This window comes from Osmia bicornis, chromosome 1, assembly GCF_907164935.1.
Source record: "Osmia bicornis bicornis chromosome 1, iOsmBic2.1, whole genome shotgun sequence".
Classification (NCBI taxonomy): domain Eukaryota; kingdom Metazoa; phylum Arthropoda; class Insecta; order Hymenoptera; family Megachilidae; genus Osmia; species Osmia bicornis.
In genome coordinates, this window is record NC_060216.1 from 7,880,126 (window position 1) to 7,896,425 (window position 16,300).

Here is a 16,300-nt window from a genome sequence, read left to right on the forward strand (position 1 = left end):
TTTCCACGTAGACGGGCCTGTTTAGCGTCGGGACCGTTCCGGGTACGCTCTTTGTCGATGAAGTTGGCAAGTTATGCAGGCCACCTCTTCAAGATCCGTCGAGAGATTCCAAAGTGGCGCGGTTGCTCTGGTTACTCTAACCCAGCCTCTCGGAATCCACCAGCCGAAATCCGGATACCTGGAGCAAGAGCCCTCTCGAGCCACGTATATACGTGTGTACGTGTGTGCGTGAATAAACGGAGCACCAAAGCGAGCGGCCAAGTGTGACATAGTTTACACGGGTGCAAAAGTAACCAAGCCTTCTCAACTGCCGGTGAAACCGACTATTATAGCATCCAGACAGCCCCTATCGTGGCCTTTTCAATGTTTTACTTGCGTTCCTAATTACGAGAATATCAAGTCGTTGTAACATTAAACCAATTATAAGTTGGATACATCTATTAATAATGTGATAAGTTAAGTATCTATTAGTGCCTACTAAAGTTCAAAGTTTAAATTTTAATGAGAAACATCCTTGGTCTTCGTCGATGAAAAGTTGGTTGAAAATTTCGAATCCAGTTCCTTTTAATGGAAATCGCAAAAACCGGCAAAATGATGGCATGAAAAACTACGTCGAAATGATATAGGTATCTATTTATGGGTTTGCGACTTCCGCTATAAGGAACTACATCAAAAATTTCTACCTTACGTATACATGTTTTCGTTCGTCAATTTAGCAGGCAATTACAATAATTCGTTCCGGCAGGGAAAAAGGATTCATGCTCTAATCTCGTTCCGCTAAACCAATTTGTTGGCAAGAAACGAACGATACGTTAGTTTGTACAATTCTTCACGCGGCGACGATTAATCGCTCGAGGAACAAACGTACATTGCTTATCACTGTACGCGAAACCGATAGCTTCGCATGCATCAGTTTAGCCGGATACATGGACGACGTGGAATGCTAGACACGCGATTACACACGCTTTATGTACAGGCATGAAGGAAATCCTGGCTGATGCGAGAATAATCGCGTCTAAGTCCGACATTCGTGCGAGATAAAATCCGTTTAAGTTACCGAGACGGTTGAAAAATCTCGAGCGGCTATTCATTTTAATTTGAAAAATATACGTTCGTTGAAGTTTACGAGAGCACGTCCGTGATTTGACGAGAATAATTTCGTTTTATCCTCGAAAAAGTAATAAACCAGAAAGAGTTCACTTCCAAATCTATGTTTATACGATCTCTTATCAAAGTTTGGCCATCTATTTTTCTGGCATTTTCTGTAAAAGTTCAAGTTCTTCTCTTCGCGTTCCAAAATTGTCGTCGATGTCTCCAGATCAAAACAGCCATTATACACTCGATGTATGTTGTACTTTCTCAGAAAGGATTTTCCTGTTGAAACGAGCTGGTATTTATTTAAAGGAAAATTCTTATCGAGTTACCGGAAGAAAACCGATGGCTCTCGATGGTTCTTTACTACGGAAAATTGTAGCCACTCTGGTGGAAGTCGGCAAGAAATTCTCGTGAATTTTAAGAGAGATCTTCGATTCCGATTCCCACGGGAATTAGCGGCGAGTTCCTTAGCCACTGAATCCTTCTTTGACTTCATATTTTGTCTCCTTGGCGTTGCACAAGGCCGAGAGGGGAATATCAAATAAGGGGAAACAGGATTTTCACGAGGAAAGCGCAAAGAAGCGAGAAAGTAGATTTCATTCGAGAATGTCGAGCTTATGCCACCGTCTCAAACTTCGTTAATCCTTCCACGTTCTGCTTTCTGTATACTCATTCTTATAGTTAGACTTATATACCTCTGTTAAAAATTTATATAACACTTGCAATCGTTAATATTGGAACGAATTCAAGTCTAAAACAGAAATGTGAAAGTCAACTGCGTTTAAAGGTGAAAAAGAGTTTCGGCAAAATGGATTTTTGTCTTTGTTCATTTGAAGTATTTTGTTCATTTTTTGCAGGAGATGGAAACGTCAGCTTTGAAGAATTTGTGGAAATTGTGAGCAACATCGGCGCGAGTGAAACCGCCCACACAGACCAGGATCAGGAAGAGCAAGAGCTGAGAGATGCATTTCGGGTACGTGTGTTTTTATCTTCCCTTTTATTCCTTGAAAGCTTGATTCGGTCCCATTTCAACAAAATTGCTAGCAAGAGAAAGAACGGCGTAATTGCAAATAAAAATGAAATTCATGTTCACCGACAACAGAATCGATTATCACCGATGCTAGACATTTTCTATGCTCTTCGCGACGAAGAGAATTCATGGCCACTCGAGTTCTTGTTTTCGCGCGTTGAAATTTTCGGGACACGTTCGCCCTGGCGAAATATAAAGCTCCGATGACGACAGCTTGCATTCTTATGCGCATACAATATAACTTACTGCCTCTACGTGAGAAGCAGCGATCCGTTAAGGAAAACAAATCTTTGCAAGAACCTCGTAGTAAACGAGGAGAGCTTTAAATTCGCAACGACATAGGTTGTATATTCGGATTTCTCCAAATTTTGGGTTATCACCGTTGTTCTTTTAAAAGATGACGTCAACACGAACGATTTTTGTATAATTTTCCTTTCTATCTTTGACGCGTTGATTTCACAGTAGAAATCTCAATATCTAGCGCGACATAGTAGTAATTCCAACTGCAGTCAACGTAATAACAATCCATACTATAGTGGGTTATATTAGACCGTTATTTTCAGCATGGCAATCAACATCTCAGACGTCCAACCGTTTTGCAGAATTTACCATTCATAGAAGTTCCTGTTCTGCAGCGTTAAACGACTTCTCATAAACGAACGCTACGAAGCGTATAATTTTCCATTCATAGAAAGCATTATTTCGCGAACGTTTCCTGTAAGTTCAACCGAATCCTGAAACGTTGAAAAGGAACGTAAGAAGCGCAGTCGTTGGAATGATTAAGTCGATCGCGTCATCGAGGACGCCTCTTTGTTTCGTCTCGCGGCCCGTCCAACCGTATCGGACCCGTGGTTTCAATACAAACGTTAATAATAATTGTCAGATAACGAGTAACGAACGACAGATTTCGTTCGGAGGCATACAAAGCTTTTCATCCAACGTTCGCAGCTCGTCAAGCTCTTACAAAGGCGACGCGTCCACGTTGTTCCGATGTTTTCTCAACGATTCCAATTAATTCTCGCATGCGCACGAATTTGTCCTATTGATGATGATTCTTAAAATAATAAGAGCTCTTCATTTTTTTAAGTTGGCAAACTTTCATCTAGATTAGTTACATTTATCAGTGTATAAGTTTTGATACCGATTTTGGAAGAAGGGTTGATTAGCAAGAAAATTTTGTAAAATGAGAGATTAACAATTCAGACAGCTAAGCTCATTAAAATTTTCAAAACCAGAAAACTTTCCTTTAGGATAGCTTAGTTCTCTAGTTCGAGGATTTTGCGAGATAATTTGAATACTTATCCAATTTGCAAGCATTGGAAGATTTTGGTTAAAGATAGTTACATTCATTTCCTCTTCTCAAGTGTTAAGCTTGTTGACCGTGTAAATGGCTGATTGATTGATCGTATAAACGTAAGAGCATGTTCGAATCCTATGAGATCAATCTGAAAGGATCTTATTTTTCTGGAAAAGTAGAAAAGTGAACATCGTATCGGCTGTCTCCTAAGCGTGAAACTTGCCTTTACGCCTTACGTCCTTTGAAAAGCATCGCGACGTGTCGCCGATTTTAAGCTGCTATGCAGCGAAGCGCGTTAAGTGGACGCCTTTTCATTCGGCCAGAGAAACTAGGTCCAACAAAGTCGTCGACAGTGAGATACCTTATATTACCTTCAGGGACTCGTCCTTTTTTCCCTGGGAAAAGTATCTCAATGGTTGCAGCGTCTTCTTTAAATCCGTCTTGTCTCGCTGTTTCATTCTCGTAGTGAAAAAATTTATCCAAGTTGTTGTGAACAAATGCGAACTATTTGTCGCTCGAAAGTATAACGAGAAGTAAAAAATTTAGCTCGTTCATTTCCATTACAGAAAGCATAAACAATTCTGTTATTTGATATGCAACAGAATGTTGGTTACAGTTCGCGGACAAACGATTAAAAATCGGCCAACGCTCTCCGATAAGTTTCTTCCAGCTTATCCGTTATCGTCGATGATGAACGAGCTAAATGAGCACTCAACTTCCGGCGCGAAAACGAAACGAGTTGAACGACGGAAAAATAGATTCAGGGTTGGAAGAACTTGCAAAGTTTAAGCCGCTGGATGAAATGCATATTTCCCAGTCTTCTTGGTATCCATCAAAGGAATCCTTACGCAACGAATGCATAAGTTGGCGTCCCTGAATCGTCCTTTCTCATTCATGAAGACAGAAGACACCATTAGCGTCCGCTTCAAAGTTCTAATTGATAAATTGAAGTCCAAACGAGTTTCGCGGGACGGTGCTTCTCAGCCTCATTGTATAAAACGGTGCAGGTTCGTCCCAAAGCTTGGAGCAATTTAAAATTCAGCCCGAATCTAAGTTTTCTCGTTTGTACCAGGTCCGGGTCGAATCGTAGCCGTTCGTTCGATAAATTCTCGTTGATTCTCGTGATAGAAGCATTTTGAACGGAGATTCTAGAGGGAACCAGGAACAAGAGAACTTTCTCTCAAGTTCCGTCCTTTTCTTCTGTCTTTTTACCCTTTATAATAATATCCCGGGGCAATAGGAATACTTAGCGAGCTTTCGAAGCTGAAACGCGGTCAGGATCAAAGAGGAAATACCTGTGACGAGGTGGAAACTTCTTGGTCCCGAAACGGACTACGTCGTACGATCGAGTTTGAGTCTTTTTGGATGTCGATACTCCTCCGTTTTCCACGGGAACAAGTTTGTTCCGGAAATAAAAAGGTGACGACGTGAAACACGAGGAAACTTCTTGAACACGTCACGTAATCAAAGACGGATCGAACAGGCAGGATTACGTCGGTTCTTGCAAATCCCCCTTTAACGTTGTCTACCGGTACACCTTTCGCCTGTCGTCGTTTTTAGATCAAAAAACCGTGATCCAACCATAAATGTCCCCCGATGGAATTTTCAGCCCCGTCAAAAATACGTCGATGAGTCTTATCGGTGCCAGGAAATTGTCTTCTTATCTCTTCCCGTGTTTCTTCTTTTTGCTTCTGGTTCTTTAGATTTTGCTCGTATCTCAAAAGGAAAATGATTCAAAAAATATCAGTCAAATTTTGTCAAATACCATGCCATGCTAAAGTTGCATCAAATTCGGCGTGCGTCAATTTATCGATACCTGTTATCAATATGCACGAGGTTACTCGGGGTGATACTTACACGTGTTTCCCTCCATAAAGAACTGATTAGTTCGTCTCAGCCGAACACGTGTGTACTTGTTTCGTGGATGCACTATGTTCAATGTTTATATACAGTATTTTAGTTCGATATAGCAATTTTATGGTTCACGAAACTTCGTTATAGCTAACCGTTATCCAACAAGCATTTTGTCCTGTTAATTAAAGACTGGCCACGTGCGCCGGTCTGATAAGTCCAGATTTAAAGCTGAATCCAGCGTTAAACCTTCCAAGATCGCATCTACCTGTACTGTGTCTCTTTATTTATCAACTCGTATGAATTTTCTACTTCGATCGTCGTTTTTGCACGATACTCCGCCTGAATCCGTTCTCTGGCGATGCAGAGATTTCACGAGTTTTCCACTTGCCGTGTTTAAAATGTTCACGCTCAGAGCTGGTCCGCTCTTATCTTGAGTCACAATGAGCTGGGACTCTGTGTAATATAATGGCCCGCTTCCATTACGTATGCATATGAAATTCGCGTAGAATGCTGATGCTCAAAAGTGCGACCGGTCACTGCTGGAATTCTGGAGTAATTAAAAGTCGTTTAAAACAGAGACACTCTTTTATAAACGATTTTGAAAGGAGGAAAAATTTTTCTGCTGATCCATGTGACGATTCATCAGGTTTCAAGAAAGACACTGATAAGGATGACACCATAGTTTGTTACAGTGAAGTGGAATTTTTAAAATACTTAATGAACGATGGTCAGAGGTGACGTTGGTGAATAATTAAAGAGAGAGGTACCAGTGACGGACATCCAGAATATTGTACTCGTAATTAAACACTTTACTCTCACTATAGAAGCAACCTAATCCGAGCTTCGTACAAATGGTAGAACTACTCTGGTTACCGCGCGAATCTTTCGGTTCCTCTTCCGGCTAAAAGGTACCTTTTAAGCTGACAGCGTGCAAGAACGTAACAGCCAACGAGGCTACTGGTTTCGTATAAAAGCGCACGTCCATTAGTCCCCTCGAGACCCGTAAATTCGCGGAATCGTAACACGATTCAATTCTTCTTTTATCCGTGAGATTCTCTAGGGCCGTTTGAACTTATCGCGTATTCAACGAGGAATTCACGAAAATCAGTTTGCTGTAAATTCTTGATGACCAGCGTCGAATTTTAACGGGTCCGATTCGACAACGAGTTGACCTGAATTTTACAGAACTTTTTGATAAAAAGAATTCAGAATCGGTCCTTTACAATTACTTTCGACATTTCCTTGGATGTAGTAATTTGCATATTCTTCGCGTTAAACTTTAACTTACTAAAACATCGGTATTACTCGTTAGAGCGAAAGTTTTCGCGACGAGAAATCGATCGACTTTTTCTCATCCAGCACCACTTTTCTATATGTATGTACATACGGGATAGGTTCACTCGTGTGTGCTCGACTTCGAGAAGTCGATAATGCGCTTTCGACACGCGATCGTACCTATTCGTCCTCATTTCCACCGCAACGATAATGTACCACCCACGTGTAGTTATCGTACATATTAGTTAGTCGAACGAGCTTAGCCACTGCCCAACTAACTTCGCCTTAGTGCTCCCTTTACATTTGTACGACTATTCTCAATAGGTGCGAATTGGCAAACAGTTAATTACATGTTTCGATTATTACTGTTCGGAGGTTTACATGACCCTTGTGTGAGAGCAATTGGGCACCTTCCTACCTATTTCTACATTTCCTTTTAATCATTTTACGTGTCCAGAGAAAATATTGCAAAAAATTTATTCCCGTTTCAAACAGCATAATTATTTAAAACAGAAGCGTACAATCTACGCTTCCTAAAGATCACGCCGTGCGTAACTTACAAACGTGTTTCCCGCGACACGTAGTCGGTAAACTGAAACGCGATTACACGCGTTGGAAATGTTTACGTAGCCAGACGAGTGTTTCGTGCTCGTTGGAAAAATGAGCGAAACGTGATTTTCTCGATTTTTAACCAAAACCAGCAGACCCTTGCAATTTCAAGCAAGATTTCGTAGCGTTACTAGTCCTGGAATTAATTCTTACACTGCAAATATTGAATATGGTACGGAGATGAAAGATTATCACGCATCAGATGACAAACTCCCTTTTCGGTCCTCGTTAACTCTGCTAAGCGAATTTAACACACCTGTGCGGTTAATCGCTCCGCTGATTGCCACACCTGAGAGGAAGCTCGTTTATTATTTTAAAGCATGAACGACAATCTTGCGATTTAGCCGTTCTGCCGTACAGAAACGTTTCCTCTTTAACGTTTCGACTAACGAAGTTGAAGGCAAATCTTTTGCACCTTATTGGAAGAAGGTTAATTAATAGAATGTAAGACACTAATGAAATTGTGCGTCAAAGCTGACCGTCCCTTCGTTTTAATAATACACTTTATATTTTCCTTTTTCCAGGCAACGTAATAATCAAAAAATTAATTGGACGTTTGTCCCCGGTGTTTCAAACTTCATTTTTCCAAGCATCCTCTGTGCAGGTTCGTGTTAACGCCATTGAAGAACCCGTTGCTGGTTCACAAAAGGGTGGTCCCTTGAAAAAAAGGAAGCACCCTGTACCTATTATCTTGTATATTAAAGCGACAGCCGTTTTATATGCATAGCGCGAGCGTCCGTGCATCCGCGGATGCGTGGAAAAGGAAGTGAAAGAAGCGGTCGCGAGCGGAAACGAATTTCGGACGAACGCGGAAGGGAGCTCGGTGCGGAACGCGAAGAAAAGGGTGCCGCAAAGGAAGCGTGTCAAACCATTGCGCCACAATACATTCTAATGACTGTAGCTTCGCAGCCCTGCCACAAGGACTTTCACCCTCCCGCCGTTTTCGCGCTCCATTCTTCTATCTACTCTCTCCCTACACTTTTCCAGTCATTCTGCACCCTTTGTTGGCTTGTCTTTCTTTTCTTTTACCAACAAACTCTGCCCGCCCGCTCTCTCTTCCTCTTTTTTTATCCTCGTCCCTCGCGTTTATACTATTTCCTCGAAGGTATCACGATTATCGAGGAAATCTTCGTCGTGCTCCTTATGATACTTCATGCATATATTCACGGCAGAGGAAATGAAAAAAAAGATATCAATTTACCTGTCGTATTTCGTTCATCCAAGGAATTGTTGCATTGTTAATTCGACGACGTTCACCGGGAATATTCGTCCTCCTCGTTTGTTAACGAGGCTCCTATTACCATCCTGATCTCCGAATCAATTTGTCAACCATGTAAATAGGACGCATCGATATTCTACAAGTAAATAATTCAGCAAATTTTCGAATAAATTAATCTTAGAGACGAGAAAATTAGAGCTTGGTACGTTTGGTAATCTGAATTATCCTACGTCTGACCATACGTCGATATTTCTACTGCGGCAGTGGAAAAGTCAACGAAAAATCAAACAATTTCTAAAATTTCGTTACATTCTCCAATATTCTGAAGACCTGTCGTCTGCAAACTATTACTTTCTCCCTCGCTTAATCAATTTGCTGAAGAAGACTACTTTTTTCGTCGGAAACTCTATAGAAAATCCGTCGGTAGCTCGCAGGATTCTTAAACAAAGTTCGAAACAGCTTCTGATAAAAATGTTTATCGGAACGTCAATATATTGTGTGTTTAATTTAAAGTCGAGACTGCTTTCCCGCTCTTCCTTTTCTTAATTTTATCGGTTCGCTGGAAGTTACATCGTTAACGCGACAATCTGATTTGCGAATTAAATCTGAAACTTCGTTACATCGCGAGAAATTACCATCGAACTGAAAAATTGATCGCAACGAACCGATTGTTTCTTTACAAATGAACGAAGCTACGATATTCTTGCGACAAAGGGCATCGAGAATGTATCATTTCCTACGTACTGCATCGAATCGAATAATTATAGATGCATTATTCAGCGAAGATGTGGAAATACGAGAAAGAGTTCTCCTTCTTCCATGAATATAAACTACAGTATCAGCGTCACCATTCTTTTGCCGAAGCAAAACTGATCCTAGCGAATGTGCAATCGTCAGAGAGTACTCGTTTTCAACGTTCCAACATTCCACCTGTCTTTTCTCGAACTCGAATCGTACCCAATATCCTTTTACTGCCACCGTCATCCAGCTGGAAATGAATTGTCAAAAATGCAATCACCGGAGGATGCTGGTCTCGATTCGAGGGCAACGTGCGATTCTCACCGCGAGAAGCATCGCTCGTTTGTTCGCTTCGCCTCGATCCCTTTAAATCGTCTAACGAGCGCTTAAAGAGTTTAGCGGGCGGGCATTGGGGTCAGACGCGACGTATCGCGCTGTTCTCAGTCGATATTTTAATCTCCGCGGCCTGGCTGCCGGATTGTAGTCAAGCCTCGGTGAAAAAAAGCGGAAACGCGGTGGAAAAAAAAGAGGAGGGAAAAACGTAAGCGCAGAGGTGCGAGCAAGACAAAGCGACGGAGGATATAGGGGATGACTAGTAAGATTTATTACGCTCGAAAAAGAGAGAGAAAACCAAGAGGATTTTTTTTTTTTTTTTCGAAAAAATCTGGCTATCCGAAGAGTTACTCGTATTTTTTTAATCTGTAGGTAAATGTTTCGAAGGGTTGTTTAAAAGTAATCTTCTATTATCTTATCAAGCTTCTAAACGTTGCAAAGCAAATTTGCATGTTCTGCAGCCAGAAAACTCATCTATTCTAATAAAGATTAAATAAGTACCGGTTGCTTGGAAAATTAAAAATTGTTGTAGCACTTCGCGTTATTACATCGTCTGCAATCTCGACCATCTTTTCCAACCACGAGCTATCCCAGCTGCGTGTTCCTTCTCCGATACCGATGTTCACCCCTTCTCGCAAACAGCCGCGCGATTTCGCGAAATAAATCGTGTCGTTTATCCCGTGGCAGTTTTCAACCCCGTCGAGTGCGAGTCAGATAACACGTCGCGAACCAATGAAAAGTTTGCAGCTGTTTTATCGCGGCCGTCTAGAGGATCCGGGACAAATCGTCGAAATCTCGCGCGGCCAATGGTTTACGGAACGCGAGTTGGAAGAGCCGGAAAGAAAAGGATTACAGCCGAGGAGATAACGACCGCGAGAGCGATAAGACGATAATCGCGAGCATCAGCAACGCGTCGAGACGTGACGAAAGTAATCGAGGGCGAACGACGTAAGAATACGACTAAGAATTCCCGCAGCGCGTTTTCCTCCTCGCGGCGGCAACCGGAATATTAAGATCCGTTCTAATTCTTCGTCTATGGTTTATCGCGGTAACCAATTAGCCTGCTGTTCTGCTCGACTTTCAAGCAATACACTTAGCGATATTAAAAACGGCGCGCTTAAAAACTTGCGCCTCTTGTTTTTCGTGCGAACTCGTTGAAAAGCCACTTCCGTCGATTAAGAGGTAATTGGTGACCTCATGCAACGATGCATGTTTTTTTTTTGCTCGTGAACCAACCTCTCCGTTATCCGTGAAAGCCTAATCGGCAATTTATGTTTGCGCTATGGTATTTTCACCTTCCTCCCTGCTAGTAGAATTTATTCTACTCTCCTTTTTCACGGGATAGAAGGAACGCGCAGCATCCCGGCTGGTTTGCTTTCCGATACTTCAGGAATGCGGACTGAATTTTTGAATCTCTACTTTACTCGAGTTCACCATTTTTCCTCCCAGCTTGCAGTCTATTTCACTCCGAATCATGAAACTATTTTCTTCGGTATTCCAGCCGCGGTTTCCCTTTCGCTTCTTGCGAATATCTGTGATATTCATTTCTGCATTTTAATAAATGTTTAACGTATGTAAAAAGATGGAGCGTGAAAGGAAATGGACTATAGGATTTTTCTTTCTTCTTATTATAATTTATTTGTATACCTTCGATGTACAACAGGTGCAAGTGAAAAAATGACTCGATACGACAGGATGTCAAATTTTTCTCCATTAATCTCGTTCCCTTGGCCCTGGTAAAGCGACGTCTAATAAGCACGCTAGAGCGTGTACGGTGTACGCAATTAATCGTCCTTAACCTTTGCAATATACGCTTAATTGACAATTTTTCAGTCACGCGATGTTTAAACGATGATTGTTCGCTGAACGTGTTACAAACGAAACAAAGTTAATACTTTCCTCTTGAATTTTAGTTGCACGTCACCCCTGAACAATTTAATCCTTTTAAACGAGTTAACTCGCTGCTGGAGTGAAAGACATGTCGAAGCTAATGAAAACTTTTTTGTTTTTTAATTGCATCGTTTCACGTCGGTCACCTGAAAAACGACAGTATATCTCTCGTGCAGAGAAAAATTAACTTTTTTATCTACTTTTTACTACACTTGAATCGTTCTCTTGGAAAATGACCTGACATAATATTTCTAAATCAGTGAACTTTGATCATCGTTCACTTATCCCATGAGAAATAATTTATACCATAATGGAACAATAGCAAAATATAATTTCAATGATGCTAACGAGAATGGTGCTAATTATCAACGGCTGTCAAATGTCGACGCTCGCTTGATCAAACAATGGGACAGCTAGGGAACCAAATGATTTAGTAATTGCGTTAATAGTTAGCTGATTGCGATTTCCTACACTCGAACGACAATGCTGTATTAATCCTTCGGTACGTTGACATCGTTTACACGGTAAATAGAATCTTTAGCGAGTGACTTTTCTCCCTCTTCCCATTTCCTTCCACGGGACAACGGGTCCCTGGTCCCCGGAAACGGAAATGGAAACGGACCAACGATTCTTACTCGATGGAGAAACAGAAAAGCGTGTAACCGTTAAGCTGCAATGAAAGACTAATCGATTCGCATTCAGTGACCTACAATGTCGCTCCTTTGATTTCGAAATAGGGCAGGTTAAAAAGGATAAATAAGAGGTTCTATCGATCGATTTGCCATTATCGGAAAATCGATCGTGCGATAGAAATATTTATCGATGAGGTGCGACTGCTTAAAAATTTCTAATTTAAAAATTTTCTGATCCAGGCATTTCTTCAACACCTTGATAAATTAATTAAAAGCGATATACGTGCGAGTGTAAAATGACGGTATAACAACACAGAAAGTGGCGAAAATATTCGGGTAACGAGTAAAAGTGTAGAATTTCATCGATCGTTAGAGGGGAAAAAAAGAGTCGAACGACGAAGCGCATCAAACAACGAACGATACCGAGTTACGAGGAACGAATTTAATAAATTCCGAACGATATCCGGGCGCAACAGCGGTAAAACAATATGTGCAATTTGCAACGCGGGACGTGAGTTACTTTCTGATAATTAAATTATCCTTCGCACCGACGAAATCCCTCAACTAATCCTCCTTCCCTCCCTGCCTTTTCCATATTGAACAGCAAAAATTCGTTAAAATCCATGAGAATAAACACGTATTTCGAATGGGGCATCGTTATTTTTTCTGGTTCGTGAACTTTACAAAGCATGGATTTTGGTAACTATGATTCTTCTGAATCGAACAAGCGCTTTTAAATAATATATCAAAATTAATTGTCCAGCAGCGCGTATACATATTGCGATACAAGTTGAATTTTCTGCGAAGGTCGAATTATATTTTTATAATTAAAGGGTTGATGATCGAGGGTGAAAATGTTAACATCGAATATCGAAAAAAAAAAAAAACAGTGATAGGTAGAATGATTGGAAAACCTTTAAAACCGTTCCCTGGAGCAGTATCAATCCCAATTCTATTTTCAGGAAGGTCCAGTCGTTTCTCGCCGCGTCCGCGAACTGATAAATAATAGACGCGAGAGCGAGTCGTTATTATTCCCGCGGCAGTATTTTCTCGCGAACTCTTTTCGCACATCGTCGCGATTATCAACGCCTAGAAGCTTCTCCTCGGCGAAGAAGAGAAGAAAGGAAAAAAAAAATAAAAGCATCGACGGCTATTCTCTCGGCCGGATATTCCATTTACCCCGAAATAAAGGAATCTATCTCGAACGATGATTTGTGCCCCCGTGACCCTCTTTCGGTTTTTTCTACTCTGAGAAAAAAGGATGCTCAATTCTTGTTGCTCGTCTTTGTTCGCAGGTGTTCGATAAACATAATCGAGGTTACATCACCGCGTCCGATCTTCGAGCTGTGCTGCAGTGCCTCGGGGAGGACCTGTCCGAGGAAGAGAGTACGTATCAATCGTAATAAAGGATCCTTAACGAGTGATCGTTTGCTTGGCTCGTTTAAGGGGAGAGATTTGTTGTCTCACGAATTCCTGGCACAAAACTCGTTACCCGGGATATCGAATTCGTGAGAGATAAATTTCATCATTGCTGATCTCTCCTGTAACGAGAAGCAACTTTTGAACGGGTAGAACGGAGTATGCATTCGTAGAAATAGATACGAGAGATCAGGATCTGTTATGAATTTATAATTGCATTCGAGTTTCTGAGGCTTATAATGCTTTGAAACTTGAATAAATGTATAAGGAACGATCCAGGGATCATTTAATTATCATAATTTTCAAAAACTATCGAAAGCTTCAATTACTGATAATTAATCTTAATTTGGAGCAAATTCGCGAAATAAACCGATCCAAGAATCTAACACTGCGAAAGAGAAATAAGACAGGGAACTTAGAAAGTTTGTTCTCGACAGTGATTCCATGCCTGTCTATCAGACAAATCGATCCTAGCTTTACTCGTTTGACGCGTTTGTTAGGGTTCGAGAACGAGAATCGAACGGCGCGGCGCGGCGGTTCGAATTCCAGCGAAAACTTTTACGAAATTGTTCCAAGCTTCGCGAGATCGCAATCCCTCGAGTTATTTTTATGCCGCAGATTTTCATAACTTGCAGTGTTCCGTTCGGGAATCTGGTAGAAGATTTCCCCTTGGGAAAAGGTTGTCGAAAGAAGAATATAAACATTGTGGAACGTATATATGTCGTTTTCGGAAATTGACCCAGTAGATTTCACAATGTTGTTCCGGAGATTACAGCGTCTAAGAAAACGCAAAGACGGCGAATGTTATTAGTCCAAGCGGAATAAGATTCAGCCGAGGAAAACATTCCTTCCTCTTCTAACCATTGTTATCCCACGGGATTAACTAACGCGTTCTCTCTAATTTTATTTGACACGCCGTCACTGATTTCGCCGCCGGTTCTCGTGCCAAAAGCTTCTTGAACTCTACCAAGACTCGTAGAGAACCCAATTCTCACAGAATAAACAGTAGCTAGAATCTATTTGAACCTCTCATTACCCTACGAAACTGTCACGTGTCACGGCGATAATCCTGCCTGCTTCTTTGGAATTTAAAACTAACATCGCATTTCGAAAATGCGCGATAAACTTGTTGTAACAGTTGAGAATTCTTTAAATACGAAAAACGAGCGAAAGGCGTGGCATTACTTAATGAGATAAGGCTGACGTTAGCCGAGTGGACTTGAGCAAAGATACACGTTGATATTTTTACACTTTTTTTTATATTTGCACTTCGTTAAAAGTGCAAACCTTCGTTAAAAGAAGCAGATAAGTTATGAAACATTTCTGATAGCACTATGTATACATTTAGCTGAGATATACAATTAGTTTCTTGAAAGTAAAATTTCGTGCGCAAAATAAGGAAGAAAGGTAGTATTCGAGTTTACCAGGTTGGAAAATTTGAAATTTTTTTTTGAAATATCGTTTCAACTGGAAGCGGCTGCTTTTCCTCTCACGTTGCGATTATACGAGCCGGATGAACGTGGTAACGAAGTCAAGCCGATGAAACGAACCGGTACCGTAACGAAATCTGGCAAAAACGATAACAAAAACCTCGCCGTCTACCCTATGAAAGTTTCATCGCGAACAACGGGGAAGCATCTAGGGGAAATTCGTCTAGGCTATCGTTAATAGGTCGTGAGATATCCCTATAAGAGGGATCGAGGGGGTGTGTTGTAGGGGTTCTCTCTATTGAACCTAGAACAGGATCTATAGTGAGCTACGTAATAATCCGTCAGGTCATGGGATGAGCTTACTAATTGACCGGAATCAATTTGTGCTGCACACGTATTTCTGTGCACGTATTAATAATTGCCGCGGGGGTACGAAACCGATTACAGTAATGGTTAATAATGCTCTTCGCGAAAATGGACGATTGTGTAATTTAGAGAGCATCGTAAATAGCTGGTGGAGATTATAAGAAGTTTCTCTGAATTCAATTACCTGGTTATTATATATTAAACGATTCCGACTAAGAAATACTGTAGCGTTTTCTTGAAGTTCTATCAATCGTGATTCTAATTAATACTAAATTAACTTGAGCGGAAATGGCCAGTTCCTGGGCCAAAATTGATTTCAACTCTTCTGTCAATATTAGGATGTCTCTTTGATCTTCCTCGTTTAGAATTTTTTTACCGTTCCCGGTAAAAGATCAATAAATCCTACCAGATTCTCGTTATTTATGGATCCTGATGGTCCCCACAAAACCACGACGAAACCGAATCGTTCCTTCTAAATGGAGAGCGATCGTTTGTCAGTTTTTCACGTGACAAGTGTCAATGATAACGCGGCGAATTATCAGCGTGTTTTTCAGCTCGACGCGGAATATTAATCGTGCGAGATCGTTTCACAGCAGATTTCATGGAAACGCGAGACCGACATTGGTACCAGCAGCTGAACGAAAAATTAAATTGCCGCGTGCCCGTCCCGTCAATTAGCATACGATCGTTCGCAGGTGATTTTAATCCGACCAAATGCAATATTTGCCATGTCAATGAATGGCCCCGGGTAGAGTGGCACGTTAATAGCCGGGATATTAATTTCGACTTTCCATCGGTCTGTCCCGCGGCTCTGTAACTCGTTGGACAAAGCTGCATTCGCGAGTGCAACGTAAAAATATAAAAAGCAATCATTTTCTGCGTTGTTTGTTAGAGGATTTATCAAGGATACCTTTTAAACTCGATAAAATACGAGATGTAAGCCGATTTTACCGTGTGTTTCAGTCGAGGATATGATCAAGGAAGTGGACGTGGACGGGGACGGCCGAATCGATTTCTACGGTAAGCTTTCAACGTTTTCTACACAGCTGCCAGACTTCTTTCTAATAATCCACGAAAAAATACGATTACTGAATCGATAAAGAAACTCCTTCG

At 41.2% G+C, this 16,300-nt stretch overlaps 1 protein-coding gene across 1 annotated transcript in view; it reads left to right on the forward strand.

The window, feature by feature from the left end:
- LOC114875439 overlaps positions 1-16,300 on the forward strand; it is a 43,100-nt gene that overhangs the window by 24,631 nt on the left and 2,169 nt on the right. Inside the window, exons 5-7 of the mRNA XM_029185708.2 lie at positions 1,953-2,068; positions 13,268-13,358; positions 16,151-16,207. Coding sequence (XP_029041541.2) covers positions 1,953-2,068; positions 13,268-13,358; positions 16,151-16,207 — 264 coding nt within the window. The remainder of the gene's footprint in view (positions 1-1,952; positions 2,069-13,267; positions 13,359-16,150; positions 16,208-16,300) is intronic.